This window comes from Falco cherrug, chromosome 19, assembly GCF_023634085.1.
Source record: "Falco cherrug isolate bFalChe1 chromosome 19, bFalChe1.pri, whole genome shotgun sequence".
In the NCBI taxonomy this organism is placed as follows: Eukaryota; Metazoa; Chordata; class Aves; order Falconiformes; family Falconidae; genus Falco; species Falco cherrug.
Genome location: NC_073715.1, coordinates 2,067,684 through 2,093,165, shown reverse-complemented (window position 1 = coordinate 2,093,165; position 25,482 = coordinate 2,067,684). Strand labels below are relative to the sequence as shown.

Genomic DNA, 25,482 nt, shown 5'->3' with positions numbered 1-25,482 from the left:
AAACTGCTCCTGACCCTTCAGACCCAGAGCTGGTGGGGACCAGGAGAGAGACCATCGGGGTGATCAAAATGGCTGGGAACTGTCTTGTGATGGGTTTGGATGGTACGTGGCTGCTCTGAACACATGCACACGCCCTGGATGCCTTGTAAAAATAAGGGCCTGGATGCGGTTGTGACATCTGCCAGGCACAGGAGAGTAATGAAAACCCATGATTCAGAGGTGAGCTGTTTGCCTGCAGGGTCGGGGAGGGATTCCCACCCTCCTGGGATGTTGCATCAACGACACCAGAGCACCTCGGCCGAGAACGGGTTTGCTTCCTCCCAACTGAGATTAGGAAGAAGCCAGTGGAGAGCTGGTATGACACACATCGTTTTTTCCGGGACGAGAGTTGCAAAGGTCCTCTGAGCAGGTGGCTCCTGCCTGTAATATATCACCACCTACTTTGCATCCTTAAATATGCAGCTCCCCATAATGCCCACATCTAATCTTGGCATCAAATCGCTGTGCCATTGCTCTGGTAGACGTGCAGGGGTACAATTTAGTGGGACAATTAATTATGGATGTGACTTTACAAGCACAGCTACCAGCTGAGAAGAGCCTTATCTGTCCCGGTGCATCTAGAGATGGCTGAGCGCTGCATACAGCCCTGCTCGGAGCTGGTGCTTGTGCTTCCAGGGCCCCAGCAATGCACACCAGTCCCTTTTACCCTTGAGAACAAGTGGTTTAAGTTCAAATAAATGATACCCCCCACCTTGGTGGCCAGATCCTGTGCCACACCAGACTCAACTGGCCAGCCTCGCTGGCGGTGCGTGCGTGGGGCAGTTCAGAGCAGGGTGGGTGGGGGGGATGCACCTCAGGATGGAGGAGCCAGGCTTTCTGCTGGTGCACGGCTGGATGGCGGCGCGTTTGTAAACCCTGGGACCAGGCTGGAGTTACATCCTGCCTGGTAAACCACCGCCGCTGGGAGCCCGCCACCCCTCCCCAGTGGTGGGGTCTTTTGAGGTGGCCCCCAAACTCCTGCCGTCACCCCACAGCCATGCAGAGAGCAGCCCCTGGGAGGGAGCTGGAGCCCACCGCGGGTCCCTGCTCGCACCAACCTGTCCAGGTGTTGCAATCGCAGGGAGCCATTTCCCAGGTAAGTCCCAGTCTGGGAACGCCCTGGGAACGTCAGGGAGGGGTGGGATCCTCTTTAAAAGCCCGGCTGGACCCAGCGGTATGGGTGCAAGGTGAGGAGAGAGCGGGTGTAATCAGCTTCCACTGCCCGTGCTGCCAAATAGGTTACAGACGGACACAGCGGGACCCCCCGACGGAGCCAGGTGAGGCTCTGAGCTGGGGACGGGAAAGCTGGCATCGGGACCCTTCGGGTGGATATTTAACCAGGAGCAGCCCTGGAACGTGCTGCTGCAGGTTGGGCGGTGGAAATCCCCTGAGCCCTTTGGCAGCACCGCGCGCGTGGAGCCGGGGTGGAGGGGACCTGCTGAATGAGGGGGGAGCACCGGGGGGAGCTGGGCCAGGGGGCGGGTGGTCTGGCACAGGGCTTGGTAGCATCCATCGGCCTCTGGTGCCTATGGAGAGCCTGGCACAAGGGGTTGCCTCTGGAAAAAGGGCATTTCCCCGGTGCTTTGTGCACGGCAATGCTGGCGCCATGGGCAGGGAGCGCTGGGGCTGTGCCTGGCTGTGGGTCCTGGCTCCGGGCACTGGTGCTGGTGAGTGCGCGAGGAAGAAGAGGGGCAGGGGAGAGAAGAGGTGGGACAGCAGTGGCAGAAGCGGAGCAGCCAGTGAGCCCCGTCCTGCCCATTCCACCCACCTGGTGCCCAGTCCTGCTGCAGCCATGCCGGCATCCCCACATCCCGCTGCGGTGACAGCGTCCCCGTGCCCCAGGCTGGTCCCGGGGGCACGTGGTGGGGCCAGGGTGGAGGCAATGGCGGGGCCACGCGGGCTGTGCTGCGGCAGATGGGCTGGTGCCATGCGTCAGCAGTGAAGGAGCAGCCATGATGCCCTGAGGATGGTCTGGGTGCTGGTGGCAGGGGGCTGGTGGCACTGGCGTGGGGTCTGCCTGTGGGGACCCCAGCGGGTGCAAGGGGTGGGTGTGCAGCGGGTGCTTTTTTCTGCGTGCTGTTGATTACCTTTTGTTGGCAATTAATGGCTCGGCATAAGGAAGGGCTGGAGCTGGAGGTCTCTGGTGAGCAGCTCTCGCGGGGCTGTGCCAGGCACAGCAGTGGGACTGTTCAAAAGCCACACTGGTGCCCAGCACCCTACAAACTGGGGATGGTCCCCGGTCGTGGGATGGTGTGGGCCTGGGCTGCGGCACAGCAAAGGCTCCAGTGGGGACAAAGATGGCTCAGAGGGTACACAGCCATGCCGAGGCACGCAGGGATGAACACGAGAGTGCGGTGAGCCCAGGGCTGAGCCTCGCGTCTCTTGTCACCACCCTGATGTCCCGACGTCCTCGGCCCCGGGGCTGAGTTGGGGAGGATCAGTACAAAGAGAGAGGAGATGTGAGCTAGTTTTGGGACAGCGGGCAGGTCCTGCCTGCTCCTGGGGAGCAGCCAAGCTGCAGACACCCTCCTGGATGATGCCCCCAGAGTGGGGGACAGTGCTGGGCCACCCCTCTGGACTTCATGCTGGCCGGTCTGGTGGCCTCCTCCCAGCCCTGTGCAGCCACCGCTGCCGTGACGGTCGGCATTGTACCCTGGGTTGGTGTAAATCAGTGTGGCTCCAGTGAAATGACGGGGAGCAACGCTCCCCAGCTCACCCCACTCCGGGCCACCGACGGGGCAGGAAAGAGTCAAGGCCGAACAAAGTGACATGGTTTCCGTCCCTGCCTTCTGCATCCTGCCTGGGATGCGGATGCCAGACGCTGTGACGGGGACCATCCTGTTGGGTCCATCCATAGGAAGGAGCTTCCTGGCTTGGGGCAGCCTGGGGACCACGGAGAGAAGGGGGCGACCCCAGGCATCAAGCAGGCAGGCAAGATTGGACCCTGGGGCATGGGGGACGCCCTTGGCTGGGTTTGCGGGGGGCTCGGGCAGGTTCAGACCTGCCCCGCCAGGGTGTTGTTGGAGCCGTGAAGCAAGAGGAGGGCTGGCCGGTAATTCCTGCCCTTGTCCCGCCGCCGCCGCCGCCGCACAGCTCCCAGCCCCATTCCTCCCTAATGAGCCCTGGGAACCAGCGGCCGCGGCCCTGGCACTGCAGAGCCCCGCGGCCCCAGCGCCATAATTGCCACCTCGTCCCACGCGCCAAGGCCACCGCCCTGGGGGGGCAGGTGGGGCAGCTGGCATGGGGCGGGTGCTGCGCCGGGGCAGATGACATGGAGGATTTTTGGGGTGAGCCTGTATGAGCAGCCATGTGGGGAGACAAGCACTCCACACATCGGCACTGCTGGCTTTTTGCCTTTCCATGGGGGCTGCTTTGTGGCTGCCCGGGGGCTTGTGGTGGTCCCAGGGCTGGTGGCGTCAGAGACCATCGTGCACGCACTGAGTGATGGCACTGTGAGATCTGGTGACATGCCGCCTGCCCTTCTACCCCCTGTCCTCCAGCATGGGCATGTGGAGGGTCCCATGGCCCTCATCCCTGACCCCCATCCCCGCAGGTGACCTCAGGCAGCGATGGCAGAATGCACAGAGCTGGAATGGGCCGTCCAGGTGCTGGTGAACAACTTTGACAAGTACTCCAGCCGTCGCTGCTGCTGCAAGAAGCCGCGGCGCATCAGCAAGAAGGATTTCCGCAAGATGCTGAGCTGTGAGCTCAACCACATGCTGACGGTGAGGCTGGGGCGCGCGGGGCCGGGGGACTGGCTCCTCGTACCTGCATGGGTCCCCCCCACCCTGCATCCTGCTTTCCCCACTGCCTCAGCGTGACCAGCTCCACTCTCTCCCCCAGGACACCGGGAACCGTCGAGCGGCTGACAAGCTTATCTGCGACCTGGACGAGAACAAAGACGGGCGCATCAGCTTCGAGGAGTACTGGACCTTGATAGGCGGCATCGCCAGCCCCATCGCCCAAATCATCCGCCAGCAGGAGCAGAGTATCAAGCACACCAAGTAGCCGGCGGCATCCGGACCCTCCCCGGGGCTCAGCACCCCAGGCTCAGCCCCTGCTTCTCCATGGCTCCCCGCTTCTCGCCTCTCCTGCTGCCACACTGATTTACACCCACCCTGAGCCCCCCCTTGTCCCGGGACACCCTGGTCTCCCACGGCTTTGCCGACCGAGCCATGCCAGGGTGCCATCGGGGTGGGACGACCCTGTGGGTGGGAGCTGGGGGGTGCGAGGCCATCACAGCCTCAGGGGGTTCCTCCTTGCCCCACACCATGCCATCCCTGCCCTCACTCTCTCCTGCAAGCCCTGTCCTTGCCAGGCTGCTGGGCAAGAAGCAAAGGGAGAGGCTTCCCCTCATCTAGGAAATGAGTTCTGTCTGTTCTCAGACCTCTGGGACACAGCCCCGCTGGCAGAAACCCCATCACGACCGGGACCCCCTTTCCCCTTGGAGCTCCCCTTCATGTCAGGGGTCTTTTTGGGGAAAGGGTGCCTTTCCCTCTGCCCGAGCTGGTGAAGGGTTTACCTGCCTGCACTGCCTGGTGGCTCTGGTCCTTCGGGCTCAGGGAGTGGTATGGTCCCGTCCGTGGTTATTTATTGCAGCAATAAAGTTTGGAGGAGCAGTGGGTGATGCTGAGGCTCTGCCTTCCCGGGGGGCTGCCCTGCAGCATGCCTGCACCGAGGGGATGTGGGGGGCCAAGAGGGGGGGTGTCTGCCCTGTCGCCCATCACCCACGCAGTCACGACGTGCCCAGCCTTGCAGGGATGTGTTCCCTGGGGCTGATCAAGTCACCACGAGGTGTCAGCAGACACTGTGGCCTCCCAGCACCCCACTGGCCCCACAGCACCCCAAGCTGCTGCCTGAGGCACAGGGTGGGGATGTTGTGGCCACATGTCATGGGGGACCCTCTCCACATCCCCATGCAGGGTCCTGAGCAGCCTGGAACCACAGTCCCACATCTGTGCACCACAAGGGCATGGCCGTCCTAACCTTGGGGTGTTTCAGGGGACCCCAATTCCTTTGCTGCACCTTGGCACATTGCATGACCCCCATCGAGGATGGGGATGGGGAAAAGCTCCGTGCCCCCCCTCATGCTGGGACACCCCGGGCCGGCAGTGCTCGGCGAGGAGCAAGCTGCAGCCTGGCTCATGGCGCCCTGTGACGCCCATGGTGTTGGCAGCAGCCCAAGCCGGCAGCCCTGGCGCCTGCTGGGGATTTTCCACTGGGAGGGGACTTGGCCCTGAGCCTCTGAGCATGGCGGTGGCCCCCCGCGACCCCCTCTCCCACAGCAGGGGTATGTCTGCACCTTGGAGCCGGGACCCCCCATCCCCTTCCAGCCAGCCCCCCTCGCTGACCCTGGTGCTCCCCTCCCCGATGCAGGAGCATCACTGGCTCCTGCCTGTCCCACTGCCCATGCAGCCCACTTTCCCCTGCCCTGCAGCGCCAGGGGTCCCGGGAGAACTGGGGGTGCCCCCATGGGAGATGGAGCAGCAGAGCAGCCGGGCAGGGCTGCGGTTGAGTCACGATGGAGGAATCCCTCTCCGGTGAGGGCAGGGCTCGTGACTCACACCACTTCTTATGGGGTGAGTAGGGCTTGGCTGGGCACTGCGCCCAGCTGCTCACATGGGATCCCAGCGATGGGAAGCAGGAGGGATCCTCAGGGTGAGGGGCAACCCACCCCCAACCTCTTATTTCTAGACGCAGATCAGCCAGCAGCACATGGAAACAATCCAGGATAAACCCCTCCCCATCACACACTTTCCCACAGGACGCGGGCATCCGGGCTGGTGCTGTGAGCAGTTGCCCCCCCTGTGCTTGTCACATTATTTCCCACCCTGGTGGTGCTGGGAGCAAACGTGGGTGCATGAGGAGCCTGGGGGGCACAGGAGGGGTTGCTGCAGTGTGCCAGTGTCCAGGGGACTGGTGCATTGGAGAGAGTGTTGCACGGGCATCCGCGTGGGCAGGGGGTGGTTTGTGTGCTCATGCGCTCGGCAGCTGCACCCCTGGGTGCTCCTCCTGGAAAGCCCTGGGGCACTTTGCATGACACCATACGGCGGGCAGGGAGGGGGACGCTGTGGGGGTGTGCAACAGGGATGGGGCTGCCAGGCTCCGCAGCTGGCCCCAATTCAGGGAGCTCAAAGCCATGCTCTGGTCCTCGTGCCCCCGGTGGGATCAGCTCCGGGCACTGCACACCAGCTGTTAGCTCAGCCCTAGTGGTGCACCAGCCTTGAGGTCCCGTGTGCCGCGAGATTTGCAAGATTTCAGAAGAGGCCTGAATATGTGTTCCCCCCATCATCCTCTTTGGATGCCAGATCCCTGGGAGAAGGAAGACACGTTTCCTCTGCAACCACCAGAGGCAGAAAGGCTGGCTGTCTTCGAGATGCTCGAGGCCAGGCCACCTTGGGTTTCACCAGACGAGGGTTTACCTTGGCTCCCTCCTCCAAACTAGATGGGCTTTTGCGGATGGATGGTAATGCCACCATAACTGGGGGTTTGCAGGGAAAAGCCAGGTACCCTCCCCTGGGGGCAGCCTCCTGCCAGGATGGCCACCACCCTGGAATGAGCCCTGGCCTCCAACGCTGCCACCTTCCACAAGCGCTCGGGGAAGGAGAGGTACAAGCACCAGCTGAGCAAGGGCGAGCTAAAGGAGCTGCCCAGCCTCATGGGGGCAAGCACGGGGACACTGGGACCGAGCCCCACCAGCGCCACCATGTCTCTCCCCACTGCTGGGGAAGGTGTGGGGCTTGGGGTAGGGCTCGCTCCTCCCTGAAACAGGTTCCCCCCCTCTGCTGAAAACACCCACTGCAGTTGATGCCTACCTGTGCCGTGGCCAGCAAGTGCCGTCCTTGACCCCGCTGATGTTCTGTGCCAGGAACAGCTGGATGAGCACAGCTCCCAGGTGCTGCTGAAGGACCTGGGGGACAAGGACAATATGATGGGCTTCGAGGAGTACGTGGTCATCCTACGCTGTCTCAGCATGGCCTGCAACGACTTCTGCGCTAAGGCTCATGGCCCTGCCAGCAAGCCCCAGCCCATGGTTCGAATAAATCTGCTGTCACCTCCCCAGCCCCACTGTGGAGCCTGTTCATTTGTGTTGGGGTCACTGGGATGGAAGTGCCTGGGACCGTCTGTCTGGGGGAGACTGGGGCCACCCAGAAAGCTGGCAGCTGGGGGGACAGTGCAGTGATGGTTTAAGGGGGATGTGGGCTGGTGACCAGCTTTCTCTGGGGAGCCCCAAGGGTTGTCACAGCGCTTCCCAGTCCATGCGCTCACCCCTTGAACTCATGCCTCTGTCCCCAGACTCCCCAGTAGGGCTGGCAGCTCCTTCCAGCAGCACCCAAACCCACCTACCTCCCTCTAATGGGATCACACAGGTCATTAGGCAAAAATGAGGCGTGGGCGAAACCACCTGTGTGGAGCTGCTGGGAAAGCCTGGAGGCGAGGGGGCTGCACGGGGCACGCTGGGCAGTGCCACCCTGGCTGGGCTATAAATGCCCATCGTGCTCCGGCTGCAGCACCCCGGCTCCTCGCTGCTGCCCAACCTGTGCTGACCCCGGTGAGTCTCTGATCCCCTTCCTCGCGTGTCATCGCCTGTTGTGCAGCGTTGCTCTCCAGCTGCAACTCACCCAGCGGTTGCTGCACCCCAAAATACCTCCCCGAGAGGTGCTGGGGTTGCAGCCACCCCTCTGCAGCATTGCAGAACGATTTGGGCAGGCTGGAGGGGATGGATTCCTGTCACCCCCCCAAGCCTGCCCTGACCCCATCCCTGCTGCTTTGCCCTCCAGGCACGCAGGAGGCTGGCGATGACGTGCCCCCTGGAGCAGGCACTGGCCGTGATGGTCACCACTTTCCACAAGTACTCAGGGAAGGAAGGGGACAAGTACACACTCAGCAAGGCAGAGCTCAAGGAGCTGCTGAACAAGGAGCTGCCCGTCTTTGGGAGCGTAAGTGGCCATGGGGGTGCGTCCCTCAGAGGTGTCCAGGTGTGGGAGGGAGGTGTTGCAGGGGCAGGAGCAAACCACCCTCGGGTCTTTCCACGTAGCATTTCCATGGTGCTAATTGGGGTGAGCTGAGATAGTCGCTGAATTTCCCCAAAGCATGCATGATGGATGCAGCCCACATGTGGCACGTGGAAACCTCGTGCTCCAGGGCAAGCCCTGGGGAAAAGGAGAGGCGAGGCCAGGAGGACTTGTGCTGGAGCATGCTCAGACCGAAAGGAAACTTCTTAGACCCACAGAAATATTTTGATTGGCAAAGAGAATCATGCTCCGATTTCAATTTTTTAATAATTTTTTAACCCTCACTTCCCCTTCTGGCTTGTGGTTTAAACTGGGAGGAGGAAAGAGAAACTTTTTAGCCAAACTTTCTCATGACCGAGAGGCAGTTTTGCTGTAGCCGTGCCAGCATGCCCCAGATCGTAGGTAAGCCACCCATGTTTCTAAAGGCCACCTCCTTCCACAAGCAAAGAGAAAATCCCCCTCCGAAGCAGAGGGAGGGAAGCCTGGGCTTTCTAGATCCTTCCTTGCAAGCGCCAGGGCTGGGTAGGGAAGCACCTTGCTCATCCGTGCGCCCCAAAACTGCTTATACCCACTGCCTGCCTCCCCCTTGCAGAAACAAATGGACGAGGCAGAGTTCAAGAGGCTCATGAATGACCTGGACCACAACAAAGACAGCGAGGTCGACTTCAAGGAGTACGTCTGCTTCCTGGCCTGCATCACCATGGGCTTCAACGAGTTCTTCAAGGACAGCCCCAGCAAGCACCCCCGCAAGAAGTGACACCCCCTCCCCCCCCACCATTGCCCACCGCATGGCCGTGGGGCTCTCAATAAAAGCTTTTCCAAAGCCTCAGCTTGCATCCGCGGGGTTTTGTGCACTGCGGGGTAGCGGGCAGCTGGGTGACTCATGCTTTCCTCCAGCTCTGTGGGATTTTCCACAGCGCGATTCAGCCCCCGGAGGCATTTTTTGGAAAAGACTGAGCAAAACAGATCGGCATTGCCTCTGAGCAATGTACCCGGACATCCCCCCCCGCTCCCCGATCTGTCCTTGCTGGCTTGGGGGGAGGTTCAGGGCATGTTTAGCTCAAAACCTATGAACTTCCCTGAGCCTGGAGGTCAGCATGACCTGCCCTGGGCAACACGCTGGGTCTGGGAAGAGAAAGCTGGTGCGGAGGAACCAGGCAGCAAGATCCGTGCAAAGAGCAAAAGCCAGAGTGCATCCCCAGTGCCCACAGAGAAGAGCTGTCCGAGACCCTTCCCCCCTGGGATGTGGGGTAGCCCACGCTGAGGGGCTGCATTGGAGAGGGTCAACCTGAGCCCCCTGGGTCTACCATGGAGCTGTGGGGCTGCAGGCAAGCGACAGTTTCCTGAGCACATCAACCTGTGATACTGGCTAGGAAGCACGGGGCTCACCCCCCACTCCCCACCCCCTCCCCCCAGCCGCAGCAGCTCCCGGCAGGTCTGGGCTGGTTTGCAGAAGGTGCAGCAGCTGCTCTCCAGCAGCCCCAAAACCCCAGAGGGATCGTCCCTGATTCAATAAGCCCTTACAAAGCCTCTGTGTCATTGCGTGGCAGAGCAGACCCCTGGCAGAACCTGTTCCTGAGACCCCCAGTCCTTCCTGAGCCCCCCCGCCCCGGTCCTCCCAGCATCTCCAAACTTTGCTCTGCCCCTTCCCAGGGTCTTTATAAAGAGCTCCTTGGGGAGCTTCTGCCCCCTCCCAGTATTTTACACCAGTTTGCACTTGCTAACAGGGAGATGAGGTTCAGCCTTGGAGGTTTCTTTTGCCAAAATGATTTTCTTTAAGAAACCCCCAACCCGGGGAGATGCCATGGGGTTTTCAGTGCAGTTTTGCATCCTGCTGGGCATCGGGGCTTCAGCCCCTGCCTCTCACACTCTGGTCCCCCCAGCAGCAGGTGTTGTTGACCCGAGGGGGCTCAGCCAGGCTCGGGGACACTTGGGGGTGTTCCTCAGCCCTTGCACCATGGTGAAGAGCTGGTTTGCCCCACGGTGGGGAGCTGCAAATTGCCATCTCCTGGCTTAGCCCTGTAGCTCTCTGACACATGCCTGGGACACGCAGACACCAAAATAGCGCTCCGTTACACAATGGGGTGTTGTGACGCGCTGCCCTCACAGTTAGGAAACAGAAATTGCTTCTAGTCGAGTTAAAAACAGGAAAAAAAAAACCCCTACCCTCACATAAACCCAGACCCCAGCACGCAACAGCAAAGCCATGGACAAACGCCACTCAGGTTTGTGTGGCTCCAAATATCCCTGGGGGTGCTGCCAAAAGCACCGCCTGCGGCATCTCGCCACGTGCTGGCATCGCTGGTGGCGGTGGGACGAGGTGCCCACCGCCCTTCCTTCATCCCCTGCCCCTAGGGATTCTCCTTGGCCAGGTGGTCCCTGCACAGCCCCGAGGGAACATTTTGCTCTTTCTAATCCAAACCAGCCCCCTTGGCAGTGCAGGATGGGTGGGGGTGGGGTGGGGGGGCAGGGCTGCTCCCGGGGTTTCCTCCCCTCCTTTGCCAGCCAACATCCAGCCAGGCGCTGGATCAGCATTGGTGCCGTCCCATCTGGGTAGCGAGGGAGGTGTCCCAGGCGGGGCTATAAATGCCGTGGCCTGACGCCGGCTCGCCTCCCGCCCTGCCTGTCCTCGGCTGTTTCGTTTGAGCTGTTGGTGAGTTGTTTTTTTCCTACCACGTTCTGCTCCCCCTCACCACCCTAGCCCTCCAGATGCCCTCCAGATGTTGCCGATGGCGCAGCCACCCCACCCCACAGTGGGTCCCCCTGCAGGGGCTTTCCCCTGGGGCTGAGCATGAGGTTCCTGCTGCAGCCCACCAAGCTCGAAGGTGGCATTTAACCTCCAAGGGCTGGAAAAGTGCGTGTGCCCCTTCTGTGCCTGGCTCCGGCAGGAGGGGGCTGCTGCCTCCCCCCACATTCTTCCTTCTGCCATGGAATTTTTGGAGCTTTTCTGCTCAGCACCGGTGTCAGATGGCAACACCCAGCCTGGCTGCTAGTGGGAGGGTGAGACTGGGGAGGAAACGGTGATGCATCCCGGTGTGTGCTCAGGAGTGGGGCGCCAGAGCAGCCTGCAGGGTCTGGGGGGCTGGGTGAGACCGTTGGCCCCCTAGCGTGGGGGTGCCTGGGGATGCTGAACTCTGCTCTCACCCACTTTCGCGGTTGGTGCCTCCAGGCTTGCTGGCATCCCTCATGGCGTGTCCCCTGGAGCAGGCGCTGGCTGTGATTGTCTCCACCTTCCACAAGTACTCGGGGAAGGAGGGGGATAAGTACAAGCTCAGCAAGCAGGAGCTCAAGGAGATGCTCACAAAGGAGCTGCCCAGCTTCAGCGTAAGTGTGGGGCAGGGGGTGCCACATCCAATGGGCGATGCTGGGACTCAGGGATGTGACCCTTGATGCAAATCCCCATTTTAACCCCCCTCTTGCCCCGGGCAGAGACAAACCAGTGAGGCCAGCTTACAGCAGCTCATGCGCAACCTGGACAGCAACAGCGACAGTGAGGTGGACTTCCAAGAATACGTGACCTTCCTGGCCTGCATGGCCATGATGTGCAATGACTTCTTCCAGGACTACCCTGACAAGATGCCACACAAGAAGTGAGCCTGGGGCACCGGCTCTGGGCTACGTCACTACCCCCACGACCCTCCTGCTGTCTTCCCAATGCTCTTTCAATAAAGGTTGTTTTAAAAAGTCCTCTGTGTGATTTCCCATGGGGGGTTTCTCTCCCCAGGAACAGGGGGGCTGTCACACCAGGGAAGACCCACGTTGCAGGTACCAGCTGACGAGTGAGAGCAAAGGCGATTCTGAGCCGGGGTTTGCTGCAGCGTGGGCACAGCATCCCTGAGCCCTGGTAAAGCACCCGCTGGGCCGATCCTGCCGGCCACGTTAGTGTGAGTCAGCGGCCGGCTCTGCCTGGCAGCACCCTGCCCTGCAGCCCCGATAACCGCTTCGTGGCCGTGCAAGGTGAGGCAGGAGCTTTCACAAGGATTAATCCCTCCCACCAGCGCCGTGATAACAGTGACAGGTTAACAGCTTTTTTTTTTTAAACCATAATTAAGCTCAGAGGGGGTCAGCATCTGTCCCGCCACCTGCAGGACCCTTGTCCCTTCCCCACCCCAAGCAAATCCTTGCTGAGCAGGGTTTTGTTTGCGTTCCTGCTCGGGGTGGGGTTATGGTGTGCAGAGGAGTGACTTACCCCCCCGCCCCCCAGCCGTCCTGGGCCGCCACCACGGGAGGACTCAGCCCTTGGCTATAAACCGAGGAGCCACGCAGCCACAGCCCTCCCCACACCGGAGCCTGCCCCGCTCAGTTTGTAAGTCTCCATTCCCCACCCCCCCCGACCCCCCTTTCCCCCCCTCACTGAACAGCTGCGGCCACCCTGGGCTTGCATGGCAGGCTCCAGATGTGCAGCATACCCCTTCCAGATGTGGATGCCTCCCCCGCCTCACCCCCCCCCGGGAGCTGGACCTTCATCAGTCGGCTGGGGGCTGCTGCTGGAGGCACCGGCGAGCAGAGATGCCCTGAAGGCTTTGAGCTCAGCCTTGCCCCCTCGACAGCCCCGTTGGGAGGTGGCTGGGAGCCACATCTGGCTGCGCCCCGTGAATCACCCTGCAGCCACCGGCCCCAGCTGATGCAACACCCCCGGGGGGCACGACGGTGGGGATGCGGGGCAGCCCCCTGCCTGCTCAGGGCTGTACCCTGGGGGCTGTGCTAAGCTGGGTCTGCAGGGGCTTTGCCCCAGGGCTGGACCAGCTTATGTCTGCTCGCTGAGCTGCCCACAGCTGTGGCAGGGACTAGACCTGGACCATAAAAAAGATGAGGAAGTGAATTCCAGGAGTATGTCACCTTCCTGGGGACCCTGGCCACGATCTACTGATTCTACACTGAAGGAATGCAAAATGTAGAGCTGGGCCAGCCAGTGGGGCAGGGTCCCCAGGGGCCTTTCAAGATCCTTTTGTAAAGTTTTTTGAAATCTCCTGTTATAAAGTTTTGTTACTAGGAACACAGCAATATTTGAACCTTAAATAAATTAAAACCTTATGGATGGCACTGTTGTTTTTTTCCTGCTGGGATGGGCAGGAGGGATTCAGCAAGAGAGTCAGAGCTCATGTCCCCACAGAGGTATCCTTCTGGGTGCTGGTGATGCTCTGCCTGGGACTCCCACCCAGGCACAGCACCCTTGGCTTTGCAAGGGTTGGTTTGGCAGGAAATTGGGGTTGAAGCTCATCCCCCTGCTCCCTGAAATGAAGGGCATAGGGGTTGTTCCATGAACGTTAGCTTTTGAGATCCAGCCCTCAGCCAAACATCAATATTAAGAAAAAAAAAAAAAGTGTCCATCCTTCCAGGCTCGGTGAAACAGCTGAGAATGTGGCTGCACCGCACTTGCATCCCAGAGGCAGGTGAAAGGGACCCCCCCTAAAGCCCTCAGCTCTTTTTATGTCCGACCTGTGAACATTTGAAGCTGGCACGGTGCTGTTCATAAGCATCCCAGCCTGCCACATCCATCCACACCCTGTCACCGCCCTGCTGCCGTGCCCTGGGGGCGGCACTGGCTCCACCCCTGGGGCACCATCGCTGCCAGCCCCACAGCTACACCCAGCCACGAGCAGATGTCAACAGCCCAGGGTGCTGCTTGCCCCCGAGTGTGGGCTGCCGCAGCACAGCAGCCGTGCCACAAGGCAGGGCATGTACCAGGAGCTCCCGCTGCGTGGGCAAGTGGCTTCCCTGGCAGGTTGGGCAGCAAACAGCAGCGTGAGGACCCACTGCTCACTTGTGTCTCCTCCCACCTTCCCACATCACACAGGCACACCCCTTCACACCTCCCCACACGTGTCCCGTCACATCTTGCCAACGGTGCACCTATGTCCTGCCGATCAGCCCTGCGCTGCTCCCTTTCCCGGAGAGGGTGTGCCCACCTCCATCACACAATCTGTCCCTTTGTTTCACTCTTTTGCAATTTAGGCTTTTTTTTTGGCACAGATCCTTCACACTCCGGGATTAGGAGGCTGACAGGGTGATGTATCACCACCTCTGTCCTCATCTCCTAAAAGGCTTAATGGCCAGTGCAGGGTTTTTGCTGTGCCCATCCCACCAAGCGTGGATTTGGGCACAGGCTCCTCACCAGCCCCCCCCAACCATCTTTCCCCCAGCACACACAGGGCTTAGCAGCCCTGGGAACACCACAGGGTCTCCCGCATGTGGTGGCATCCCCCCAACACTGGGAACAGGCAGCAATTGCCAGTGCCCTCGGTTATCATCAGGCAGGAATTACAGCTGCCAGGAAATGTCACCTCCTAAAACTGGCTGGCAGCTTTCCGGGATCCTGGCCTGCCCGGATTTGTAACTTTTAGCTTTGCTCCCTGGCTAGCTGTTAATAAACAATTCCGGAGAAATGCTGCTCATGATTCTGGAGGGGTTGACAGGGGGGTGGGATGCACTGGCCATCCCCCAGCACCTGTGCAGTGATGTGCTGTGGGAAGATGCCCCACCTTGCACCAAATTCAGCAGCATCAGGGCAGATACAGGAGCGACAAACCACATACCCCATTGGCAAAAAACCTAGCATCATCCCACTGGAGACCCTCACCCAGTACCTTTTGTGCGATCTGGAAAAATTCCATTATCTCTGCAAAGACCCCCGCATTCTGCAGGAATGTCCCGGCTCCTGGGAAAGCCCCTGTGCTGTCACTGACCCATGATGCTGGTTCCCTGCAAGTGTCTCTTTTGGTGTTTCCTTGTTTTGCCCTGATGAGTTTGGTGTGTCCCCTCCCTCTATAACACTGGGAGCAGCCAGTTCCTGGAGCCAGGCAAGAAATAGCCACCTGGGTGTGCTACCTAGCCTTGCACAATTCCCGGGGTTATTGCCCCGAAGGAAATTTGAGGGTGTCACAAATCATAGCTCAGAGAGAGTATAAAAGAGACTTCACCTCCACCGCGCCATCACTGCTCCTGCCCGCTCCCATCCTCCCGATTGCCATCTGCAGAAGTCAGCCCCAGCGCTGCTCGTAGGTAAGCAGGTCCCTGCTGAACGGTGAGTTCAGGCTTTGTGCCACCGGGATGAGCCCAAGGCTGACCACGGCTGGGGCTTCTGGAGGAGAAGGCAGTCCTTCTTCCCCAAGGGGGTTAACGTTGGGTTAATGTTTTGCTGTCTGTCCCTTCCTAGCAAGATGAAGACTGACCTGGAACTCGCCTTGGAGTGCGCCATCAACATCTACCACCAGTATGCCATCAAGTACCCCATAGATGACTACCTGAGCAAGACTGAGTTCTCAGAGCTGCTGAAGGAGACTGCCAAGCCCTTCCTCCGCAACACCATGCCGGTAAGAGCAGAGTGTGGCCCAGCTCTCCCAACACTGACCAGAACTTGCAGGAGCGGTGGCCTCTTTGGGGCACAGGGGTGGTTGTGAGCCTCCCAAAAGGGTGGGAAGTTTTTTTTCTAGGGTTTTCCTGAAACCGTGCAATCCTTACTGGATGAGCCTCATGCTGTAGCTTTGGGCTGGTAGGGTGACCCTGAACCCCACTGTGCTTCTGGCTGATCTTTCTCATGTTTCTCCTGCTGCAGCCTGACATGACCGTTGATGACTACATAAGCAAACTCTTTGCCAGAGCAGATCACAACCATGACGGTCGCCTGAAGTTCACAGAGTTCCTGACCACACTGAATCTTGTAGTCATTGATGCCCACAATAGGTCCCACCAGCATCACAGGAGCCAGGACCAGCACTCTGGTCATGGTCATGACCATGCCTAAGACCAGGGCCATGGTCCCTGCAAGCCAAGCAGTTCCCAGGGTGACTGTGCCCATGGGATTGTGCTCTTCCAGCAACATCATCCCGTCTGTTTGTCCACAAGCACAAACCTGTAACCAAAGCTTTGTCATCTGCTTCTGCCTATAGCATTGAAATAAAATTTCTTTCTTCAAGCACCAAATGCATCTGTATTATGTGTCCTGCTGTCTCCAGGGAGGGTGCAACATGCACCCAGCCTGTGGATGTGGGGGGGCAAACACAGTGGGTTTTTTTTTTTTTTATGTATATATAAAATATATATAAAGCACCTATCACCATACTGGGAGACAGAAGGTGGCATGGGGGGGACCCTGACCCCTGGGGGGTCCCAGGACAACAGCACTACTGGGTGCTAGCTGAGCAGCACAGGCTGCCTGGGCTGCCCATCTTGAAACACGTCACCCCTTGGTACACTCCTTCACTGCTGCCTTCCCCAGGCTCAGCAGGTTCCCTGCACTGGGTGGCTGACCCCAGCACCCTTCACCCCAGCAGATGATGGGGCATGTAGCACCTCATCACACTGCAGAGGTTTCCAGGTAGGGGCAGCCGGTGGCTGTGCAACAGCATCCTCAGCCCTGGACCTCCTGGCCCCTCTCAGCACCTGCTCCAGGACATGCTGGGGTGAAGCACAACCTGGAGCTGCTTCCCCAGGTGGCTGCCAAGACCCAGCTCTGGAGCTGGGGGTGCACACAACACTTTTGCAATGCACAAAGCAACCAGCGCTCGTCTTGCAAGCCCCAACACAGAAAAGAAGGTGGCTGAGAGGCTCCTGAGAGCTGGTCTTAACTCTGCACAATAAAGTTGGATGTTTTTTTAGCGTGGGGCAACAACCTCCAGATCACTCCAGATTCACAAGCCACTGCAGGCTCCCGGCGAAGCAGATACATGAGCAGAAAAGAGCTCCTGGGTCTGTCAGTGACTGTTCACTGAGTGGGAAACCCTCAGGCTGAGGAGGCTCTGTCATTTCCAACATCAGCTGAAACCAGAAGCCTGTCCCATGTGAAACAGAGCCACAAAGGGAAGCACGGGGCTATGGCGTGGTTATTCACACTTGGTGACACAAGCGATCACTCGGGCTCCACAATTTATCCATCGGGGAGCAGCCCTTGTCCCCCAGAGGCAGGCATCGTTCACTGTCCTGCCAGGGCACCCGAGTGTCACTCTGACATCGTTCCCCTTGTGGGACTGGCATTGCGAGGTGCCCCCTCATTTTGGGGAACCTGGGTGGGAAAGGTGGGAATTCAGAGTTCACAGGGCTGTCTGGTGCTACGCAAGCACACGGGGCAAAAATCCAGCCTTGGCCAATGCCTTGCAAGGCCAACTGCGGAATGAGGGTGCAGCTTCAGATTGTTGACAGTCCCTAATGAGCAGAGGAGGAAAACAAAAAAAAGCAATGAAGTGAGTCAGGGATACCAGAATAAAACTCATGCAGCAATTCTTGATACTGCTCCCGGGTCACGTAAGAAGCATCTTCAAACAGGAATGGTTACTCTTCTGTTTTTCTGTTCCTACCCTCTTCCTGGAATCTATTGTCTTGTTTTTTCAGCTTTTTAAAGTTTCTTCATTCTTCCAGTACCTGTTCTACTAACACAGGGTGGGTGGCACACAGAGGTGAATTGCCAAAAACTTGCTAGGTAATGCTCAAGTCAGTAAAGACCTTGATCTCAGATTTTCTTCTTCCTTCACGCCCAGTTTCCTCCACAAAGTTTCTGGAGCAAGAGGAAAGGTCTGCTACAAGTGATGTGAAAATAGTAAATGATGGAAAATACTCTCTGAAACAGTGAAAAGGCGGATGCTGCCTTCATCTTTGCTAGTGTTCCACCAGTTGGTATTGTAGAAAACAAAACAGATCACGTTAAAGACAACCAAAGGCCAAAGTTATCCACATCTCCGAAACAACCCATCTGCCTCCTACACCAGCACAATTTGCATTTTCAGCAAAATTTGCAAAGTTTGGGCAAGTTTCACCAAGACGGACTTTGCCTTTAGACTCGTGTTGTGGCGTGACGGCACATCCAGCATTTCCCCCACTGCTCGCCCAGCACACGAGCAGCTCAGCGCTGTCAGGGTGACAGTGGGGTGGAAGGACAGCATTTCCAAAGCCTGGTGGGTGCAACCAGGAACTATGTGCAGAGGTATGAAGCAGGGAAGGGTTCAGAGGTTCCCACCTTGCAATTTCCAGCTACGGGAAACACTAACTCAAGCTGTTGCTTGCAGCAGGTGTGTCACTGTCTCTGATGAAAGAGGACCTCAGACATGTATAAAAAGGGCTGCCCAGGCTTTTGGATCACTACAACTGACCCATCCTCCGCAAACCCTCCGTGGAGACAAGGGTAAGTACCACGGCAATGATTTTTGCAGGAAATAAGATGAGGGAGAAGCAATTTTGAATGTGGCACTTCATGCCATGTCCGTTTTATTCCGGGGTGATGCTTTCTACTTGGGGCAGCGTAGGAGGTTGGTTTTGCCTACAAGACAAGTATAAATTAATGGCATTGCTGTGCCATCTTTAGTAGAGGTGTGATCGTTTCTACTGGCAAGGAGAGCGCCCTTTGGGGGTGTCACCCAGCAGAGAGCAGGGTCTCAGTATCTGCAGTGAAAAGGGTTTGCAGCCCAAAGAGGAGGTTCACAAAGAGAAGGAGGTCAGGTAGAGGCTGCAGTGGAACCCACAGCTGAACTGTGCTTCCTGCCTTACTTGTCAGTGGCGCGGTACAGATCGGCGACTGCAGCCTGATGGGTTTCTCTAACATGCCTGACAAATGCCTCCAGGTCCGTCAGAACAAGCTGCTTCTTGGGCAAAGCTGAAACTGGAGGCGGTTAGGTGATGCCGTAAAACAGCAATATTCCTAAAGCCACTTATTACCTGCTTTGTGCCGAGGAGCCGCCAACTGCCCCCGGGCATGCCGGGTGCTGCTGGCTTGCTCAGCCCCAGTGAGATAAGGCTCCTGGTGTGGGTCTGCCGCTAGGCTGAGGGCCCAAGAGCATGACATGGGGTGCCTGATTTTTGATGCATCTCATGGCTTTGAGGTTTCTCCACAGTTTCTGCAGGTACCTCAAGAGCTCAGCCATGTCTGTGAGCTCCCACACCACAACCACCTGTAACGAGACTGGGAAGTTGCCTGGAAACTGCACCCTGGAGGCAGCCCTGAAAACCATTGTGGATGTCTACCACCGTTACAGCATCCGGGAGGGCCAGCTTGACCTCCTCAACTTCAATGACTTCAAGACGCTGCTGACTGAGCAGGCACCAACCTTCCTGCAAGCTTGCGTGAGTGCCATGGGAACAGTGTTGTGGTCCTTGGAGGAATGTTCTCCTCAGGGAGGCGGAGGTTGCCTCCAGGGATGCTCCTGGGGGAATGGGGTGCAGTCTCCACTGCAGCTGTGGTCCATAGAGTGGGTTTCCGTGTTCAGACCCAGCTCATCCATGTGCTGTGGGGTTACCCATGCCCACCCCTCCTGCCACTGCAGGAGTACTGAGTGGCCAAAGGGGCTTGGGACAAGATGCCCTCCATCTGGGGTTTTAACTAGGGGCTAACTGCAAGGTGGGAGAGGGTCACAATGGTCCTGCAGCTTCCAAAAACTTCCCAGGGCATGCAAGAATGAAGCTGGCTCTGTTTCCACCAGTGGATGTGCAGCCCAGGGAGGGGGCATGCTAACACATGTCCTGTCCCCCAATTCCAGGGCAGGAACCGTGCTGGCTACTTGCAGAGTCTCTTCAATGAGACAGACTTAAATAAGGACAGCGAGCTGACTTTCAAGGAGTTCACCATCGTCTTGGCCAAGGTGACTGATGATGCCCATCGCATCAGCCACAAGGATGACCGCTGTGGACCAGACAAGGATTGAGCCTTGAGGCACGAGCAGCAAAAAACTCAGACGGGGTTGCTTGTAGGAACTGGGCTCTGGCTGCTTTCTGTCTGCTTGAATCACTCATGCTTGTGAGACAATAAAGCATCGCTTGAAGTTCACCGAGTCTTTCCTATTTTAGCACTCCCTCTGGCATCCATCTCATGGATGTGAAGAATGCTGGACCGGTGGGCTATGAGGGTATTAATGGCCAAAAGACCAGTGCAAGACAGTCCTTGAGCTCTGCAAGGGTTTTACGCAACTGCTACATGTTGCAGCTGATGGCTTAGAGGTTTTTCTCCTCACAGAGGAAGTTTTCTGCATAGACTGGGAAGAGCAGAGCCAGCCTAGCTTGGGGAAGCACCTCCTGTTTCGCCCATCCTCATCTAGCTTTTTCCCCTTGGCCATGTCAAATGCATCCTTTGGATGCAGAATCACCCATGAGCAGGAAAAATGCTTTAATATCTATGACAACAGCAGCTCACAACAGAACACAACAGCCTGTACAAGAACAAGCCAGGAACCTCTTAGGGGGAAAAAAAGCGCCACACACAAGTTACTATATCTGTATATATAGCTTCTAGTCCGTGGGAAATTCTGAGATTTAAAATTTTCTCCCTAAATCCCAACGAAAACTCAAATTTCAGAGTTTTCCCACACAGACAAGTCATTTGGAGTGCTCCCTCCCAACCCTGCTGAATCACTTGCTACCCAGCCAAGATGGAACACCCAGATGGTTTCCATCTCAGTTTTCCAGCAGTAAAATATCCTCACCAAAACCCTGATGGACTCCAGCAGGACACAAGCATCTGCCCCTGGCTGAGCCATCTGGGAGATGTCTTGCAGCACCAAACAAACCATTTCTGGGTACTAAATACACTGTAATTCAGCTCTTTTCCCCACCAAGTGCTCAGGTACCGCCACCCCACAGGGCTGAGCAAGGTGACTGTCCCAGCACAAGCAAGGCTTTGCATGTTGCAGCACAAGCAGGAAGGGCAGGTGCAATGGCCAGATCCAGCCTTGCAACCTGCCAGGGCTCCAGGAGGGCTTGGAGAGGGTCCAGCACCCTGCAGCAGTTGTGCCATGCCTGTGTGAACAGCAGAGCTGGCTCTTAGGTCCCTTTGGGCTGGACCAAGGTGGTGCCTGCCAAGCAACCAAGTTTGTAGCTGTTTGATATGGCTGAGACGCATGTGAATGCTTTTTGGCTCCAGCTAAAGGACTGGGAAATCCCTTCCCCCGGGGCTCCAGGGTGGGAAAACCTCCAGGCTGCCTGTGCCAGGTCACAGCTGGAGCATCACTGGTCTGATGATACTCAAAGGTGCTCAGGAGTTCAGACTCAGAGAGCATCTCCTGGCTTCCCCAAGCTAAAACCACATACAGCAACCAAAACATACGTCCTGTCCTGATCCTGGGCTCAAACCTGCTGTGAAACACAACAAACCGCATTGTGACAAACCCTGCCATGCCCTCTTCCCGCATCAGCCCGCCACTTGCCTGTAAATGTGTGTTTTGAAAGAGTTTTGCAACCATCGCCAAGCACTGGGTGCCCTGCCAAGGCTCAGGTCCTCAGGGCACAACCAAGCCGGTCACCCTGAACCAGATCTTTTGCTCTCTATGGCTATTGGGCTGCTTGCCCGCTGCCTGGTGCCTGCTTCCCTCTCCTTCCCCTCTGCAGCTCCAGCAAGCTTGCTTAATCCTGGTGGCCTTGGGCCCAGGATTGCAGCCTGCTGCAGCGACTGCAGGATGGCTTCGAGGCACGGCTGGGCAGCAAGGCTTCCCCTGCAAGGAGACCCGCGGAGCCAGGCAAAAAGTCGTGCTAGCGTGCGTTCCCCTGACCCTCAGCAATACCCAAGCTCCCTGGTCACCTTAGTGACTGCGCTGGGATCTGAAAACCAAACAGCTGGGGATCATTCCTGCTGCCTGGTGGGCACATCCAAGGGTCTGGCTGCCATCCCTCTTGGGAAATCCCTGGCCCGTCCCACATCCCGTAACCCATCCTTGCTCTTCCCCACCTCCAGGGTGATAAAATGACCCAAAGTATGGTTTCCTGAAATTGCTACAAAACCCTGCAACTGAGCTGATGGTCCCCGAAACCCTGTTGTGAAATGCTCCAGCCCTTCTCCAGCTGTTTTGTGCATCAAAGCACTCCTGTTGTGAAATGCAGTGCACCCCCACCAGCGAGGGCTGGAGTCTGGGTGGCCACCGTGTGTGGACTGGGGCTGCGTCCCTGAGCAGGGAGACGGTGCTGCCCCATGTCAGCAAGTCTGGAGCTGCCCCCAGGCCTGGCCATGGCCCCGTTTTGGCCTCTACTTTGTGCCTGAGATTAGCATCGTGTCTGGCAGGTTAAACAAACCCCCGAACAAGTCAGCTGAATCAGCAGGCACAGCAGTTTAATGAAGAAGCACTGGAAAATCTCGTTTTGCTCCTGATCTGAGCTGCTCTGAGCCAAAGCAGCTGCGCTGAGTCTCTGCAACACTGAGAAAAAACAACCCCAAACCACAAAGTGAGGCTACAATCCTAAAAAGTAAAAATACACCTTTCAGCCACACCTGGCCTCTGCAGCTCAGCGCATTCCTCAGGTGGGGAGAAACCACCCTTGACACAAGCTGGTGCTAAGCTGAGGAGATGAAATGAAGCTTCTGGAGCCCTGCCAGGTTGGGGACCTGCCCCCTATTATGGGTCTTTCATAAAGAGCTGCTTGATGCGGGCAGGGGGTGGTCCCCCGGCATTGGAGCACTGCCCTCAGTACCAGCTCTGTCCCAGTGTCACACAGTGGACCCTAGCCGCGCCATCAGTGCTGGGCTGTGAGATGCAGTGGGACAGTGGGATGCTTTTGGACGCAGGTGCGGTGCTTGTGTGCACCAGTTCTGCAAGGATGGGGATGCTACGGGGCCAAGCAGTGCTGGCTCACTGGAGAAGTGCAGGCATGATGCTGTGGGTCCCCTTTGCCTCATGGCATGAGAAGACACCCCTACAGAGGAGAGTAAAATAGATGGAATTGAAGAAGCCAAGGGGAATAGACTTCTGTTGAGAGCTGATGGAGAATTGCAGCCCCAATAACCAGGTGGAGGGGGTGAAGGGGACATGGCCATACCCTGGCCACCTCCCTGCCACCCAGCCGAAGAACATGACTCACCAGCCTTGCAGGAAAAGCCACAGAGACCCCTTTTAAGGAACTACCCTGGAGCCTTAAGCAATGCACAAGTATGTCATGAAGATGGACTGGAATTGGGTGAAACAGAGACATTTCACAACCTGTGAGTGGTGCAGGCGGATGGCCAGGCTATAAGAGATGCCGTGCTTGGGACCAGCCCCACTCCAGCCCGAAGGGATCTCGCTACTCTGTCAAGATGAGCAAGGCAAGTGCAATGGTGATGGGCATTTGATGTCTCCATGCTCTTTTCCAGGTGCTTGTTGGGCCATCGGAGGTGCAGGGACCCTCAGGGAGCCTCTCCTCGCTGCGTGAGCTGCCATCAGTTGCTGGCAGAGGATAACCATCTCCACTCAGGCTCATCCAAGCGCTACCCACTAGGAGAGATGCTTCTCCCTGGGAGATGTTCCCCACAGCACATCTGACCAGTGAAGGGGGTCATGGACGTCAGATCTCACACTCTGTAAAGACACAGAGATTTCTGCAGTGCCACCAGCTACTTTGGGAGCCTTGCTCCAGCAGTGCCTGACTGACATAAGGCACCTTGGGAGGGGAAAATTGGCTCTTGAAGATTTGTAGTGCACATCCCAGAGCAGAAGCAGGCAAAGGCTGTGACCCCCTTCAGTCTCCTTTGGCTTGTAGATACAAGAAAACCCAAACCCAGCTCAAATTTATACCCCCCCCAAGAATAACTGAGCAAAACCAGGCTGCGTCCTCATCTGGCGTGAGGCAGGTGGCTGTACTGGAGCCTCACTGGTTTACATCAGAAATCCTCATCTGCTGTGCCTCCTGACATTACTCATTGTAATCGTTTTCCTTCCAGACCTCCCAGACCCAGGAACCGCTCTCCGAGCTGGAGAAGGCCATGAATGTCATCATTGATGTCTTCCACCAGTACTCGAGACGGGAGGGGGACAGAGACACCCTGACCAAGACCGAGCTGAAGCTCATGATTGAGAAGCAGCTTGCGAACTACCTGAGGGTGAGTGGAGTCCCAGCAGGGTTTCTCAGTGCCCACAGGGGGAGGGGGCCACACTGGACCCATCACCCAAATATCTCCAGGATCTGGATTCACCCCCTTCCCACTCTGCTCTATGCCCAGACCCTCCCTGCTGCTTTCCAAACATGCTCCGTAAAGACGGATGAAGGAAACCCACACAGGTCTGGGTGAACCAGATATTTACCCTCGTCACCTTATCTGTAGAAATCAGGATCATATTGCCTGAGAGGTCCTTTACCATCCAGGAGCAGTGAATCACTGCGGTACCCAAAGCAATGGGTGACAATGACACAAGGCTGGAACCACTCAACACCGGGCTATTGGGGACCTGGCACTTGTGGGTGTCCCAGCAAGGCTGGGGAGAGTCTTGAGCTGTGAGTGATGGGACTTCACCCTCATCGTGTCCCTTTGCAGAATGTGAAAGACAAGGCCACCATTGACGAAATCATGAAAGACCTCGACATCAACAAGGATGCGCAGCTCAGCTTCTGCGAGGTGATGCTGCTGATCATCCGTGTGACCATTGCCACCCACGAACACCTCCATGAAGTCGAGGACCAGCAGCAGCAGCAGCAGCACAAACACCAGCACCAGCACCACCACCACTGAGGCAGGATGTGGTCCCTGGCCAAAGGCACCCATGTAGTGTTTGCAGCCCCCAGCTTTCTCCTCTCCATCCCCCCTCCCACCTCCCTCCTTTCCTTCCTTCCAGTTTGATGATTTTGCTGCCAAATAAAGATTTGCCCTGAGGCTGTCAGAACTCTGTGTCTGCGTGGGTTTTCCTCCAGGCAAGTCCTGCACCTTGCTCTCTCCCAGTATGGCTTTAAACTGGGCAAATCCACCTTGGAGACAGGCTGCAGGTTCACGGGGGTGAGGTGGATGCCTGGGGAGAGCAGGGTGCATTGCAGTGGGTGTGCACGATAATCCTTACATTATAATGTGCTCTGTAGATCAGGGAAGGCAGTAAAATTTGACAAGTCTTTGCATTTCCAACTAGAAAAAAAGCCCATTTTGGCCTGAAAACACTCTGCATGTTCTCCCAGGACTGAGGTCTCCTGGTAGGCAAGAGCTGGAAGGAAGGATGGGGATGGATGAGCACTCTTTTCTGGAGGAGCAGCTTTTTAGGGCACTTTTGCTCTGCAGGGCCCTGGTGTGGGGCTGGAAGCATTTAGTTGTAGTGCTACAGCCGGCAGTGGGGGCCAGCCACCGGGTTTTGGGCGGACAAGATCCGAGAGCAACCCCAGCTCCTCACTCTGAGCATCCTGAGCTTGCACTGAGGAGGCGCCTGTGATTAACAGCTGCTTTCCCAAGCGGGTGGCTGGACATGCCTGTGACACTGCTGAGCAGCCTTCCCCCTGCATGCTTACAAGCGTGTTTTAGAGGCAGGGGAAAAAAAGGAACAGTTGTGATTTCCTAAGGGTGAGTCAAACCCCTGAAATCGCAAGGATCCTGCCTCAAGCTTCCCCAAACCAGCAGCGCTGAAGCAAGCCCACTGGTTAACACAAGACTGCCCCAAGTTTGCTTCACCACTGCTGGCCAGGTTGCTTCAGCTTCCTTTGGAGTCAGTTTTGACATCTGAAGCATCACTTTATTACAAGGTAAAAAAAAAAGGATCTGCTGCAGGGACCATTCAGCTCTATCTGAGCCTGC

General features: G+C 57.5%; 7 protein-coding genes across 7 annotated transcripts in view; 6 read left to right on the top strand and 1 right to left on the bottom strand.

Moving 5' to 3' along the window:
• S100A1 (S100 calcium binding protein A1) overlaps positions 1-25,482 on the bottom strand; it is a 150,355-nt gene that overhangs the window by 11,533 nt on the left and 113,340 nt on the right. The gene's annotated exons all lie outside the window — the stretch shown is intronic.
• S100A16 (S100 calcium binding protein A16) lies at positions 2,834-4,658 on the top strand. Its single transcript, XM_005434726.4, has 3 exons — positions 2,834-2,970; positions 3,593-3,764; positions 3,883-4,658. The coding sequence occupies exons 2-3, from the start codon at positions 3,609-3,611 to the stop codon at positions 4,045-4,047; spliced, it is 321 nt and encodes a 106-aa protein (XP_005434783.1). The 5' UTR covers positions 2,834-2,970; positions 3,593-3,608; the 3' UTR covers positions 4,048-4,658.
• On the top strand, positions 7,839-8,910 carry LOC102047505 (protein S100-A4-like). Its single transcript, XM_005434727.4, has 2 exons — positions 7,839-7,979; positions 8,647-8,910. Exons 1-2 carry the CDS (start codon positions 7,839-7,841, stop codon positions 8,809-8,811), a joined length of 306 nt encoding a protein of 101 aa, XP_005434784.1. The 3' UTR covers positions 8,812-8,910.
• On the top strand, positions 10,566-11,740 carry LOC102047673 (protein S100-A4-like). The gene is made up of 3 exons (XM_014276370.3): positions 10,566-10,707; positions 11,224-11,378; positions 11,484-11,740. Exons 2-3 carry the CDS (start codon positions 11,241-11,243, stop codon positions 11,646-11,648), a joined length of 303 nt encoding a protein of 100 aa, XP_014131845.1. The 5' UTR covers positions 10,566-10,707; positions 11,224-11,240; the 3' UTR covers positions 11,649-11,740.
• LOC102048753 (protein S100-A7-like) lies at positions 12,268-15,916 on the top strand. The gene is made up of 3 exons (XM_055697090.1): positions 12,268-12,360; positions 15,211-15,367; positions 15,610-15,916. The coding sequence occupies exons 2-3, from the start codon at positions 15,215-15,217 to the stop codon at positions 15,796-15,798; spliced, it is 342 nt and encodes a 113-aa protein (XP_055553065.1). The 5' UTR covers positions 12,268-12,360; positions 15,211-15,214; the 3' UTR covers positions 15,799-15,916.
• LOC114014620 (protein S100-A8-like) lies at positions 18,885-19,722 on the top strand. Its single transcript, XM_027799012.2, has 2 exons — positions 18,885-19,103; positions 19,517-19,722. The coding sequence occupies exons 1-2, from the start codon at positions 18,903-18,905 to the stop codon at positions 19,679-19,681; spliced, it is 366 nt and encodes a 121-aa protein (XP_027654813.1). The 5' UTR covers positions 18,885-18,902; the 3' UTR covers positions 19,682-19,722.
• Positions 22,904-24,592, top strand: LOC102048930 (protein MRP-126-like). Its single transcript, XM_055697089.1, has 3 exons — positions 22,904-23,040; positions 23,656-23,814; positions 24,247-24,592. The coding sequence occupies exons 1-3, from the start codon at positions 23,032-23,034 to the stop codon at positions 24,439-24,441; spliced, it is 363 nt and encodes a 120-aa protein (XP_055553064.1). The 5' UTR covers positions 22,904-23,031; the 3' UTR covers positions 24,442-24,592.

Coding starts and splice junctions, on each gene's coding strand:
- S100A16 (XM_005434726.4), top strand. CDS start 3,609: ATGGCAGAATGCACAGAGCTGGAATGGGCCGTCCAGGTGCTGGTGAAC. Junction 3,765..3,882: donor AGCTCAACCACATGCTGACG/GTGAGGCTGGGG, acceptor TCTCTCCCCCAG/GACACCGGGAACCGTCGAGC.
- LOC102047505 (XM_005434727.4), top strand. CDS start 7,839: ATGACGTGCCCCCTGGAGCAGGCACTGGCCGTGATGGTCACCACTTTC. Junction 7,980..8,646: donor AGCTGCCCGTCTTTGGGAGC/GTAAGTGGCCAT, acceptor TCCCCCTTGCAG/AAACAAATGGACGAGGCAGA.
- LOC102047673 (XM_014276370.3), top strand. CDS start 11,241: ATGGCGTGTCCCCTGGAGCAGGCGCTGGCTGTGATTGTCTCCACCTTC. Junction 11,379..11,483: donor AGGAGCTGCCCAGCTTCAGC/GTAAGTGTGGGG, acceptor TGCCCCGGGCAG/AGACAAACCAGTGAGGCCAG.
- LOC102048753 (XM_055697090.1), top strand. CDS start 15,215: ATGAAGACTGACCTGGAACTCGCCTTGGAGTGCGCCATCAACATCTAC. Junction 15,368..15,609: donor TCCTCCGCAACACCATGCCG/GTAAGAGCAGAG, acceptor CTCCTGCTGCAG/CCTGACATGACCGTTGATGA.
- LOC114014620 (XM_027799012.2), top strand. CDS start 18,903: ATGTCTGTGAGCTCCCACACCACAACCACCTGTAACGAGACTGGGAAG. Junction 19,104..19,516: donor CAACCTTCCTGCAAGCTTGC/GTGAGTGCCATG, acceptor CCCCAATTCCAG/GGCAGGAACCGTGCTGGCTA.
- LOC102048930 (XM_055697089.1), top strand. Junction 23,815..24,246: donor AGCTTGCGAACTACCTGAGG/GTGAGTGGAGTC, acceptor GTCCCTTTGCAG/AATGTGAAAGACAAGGCCAC.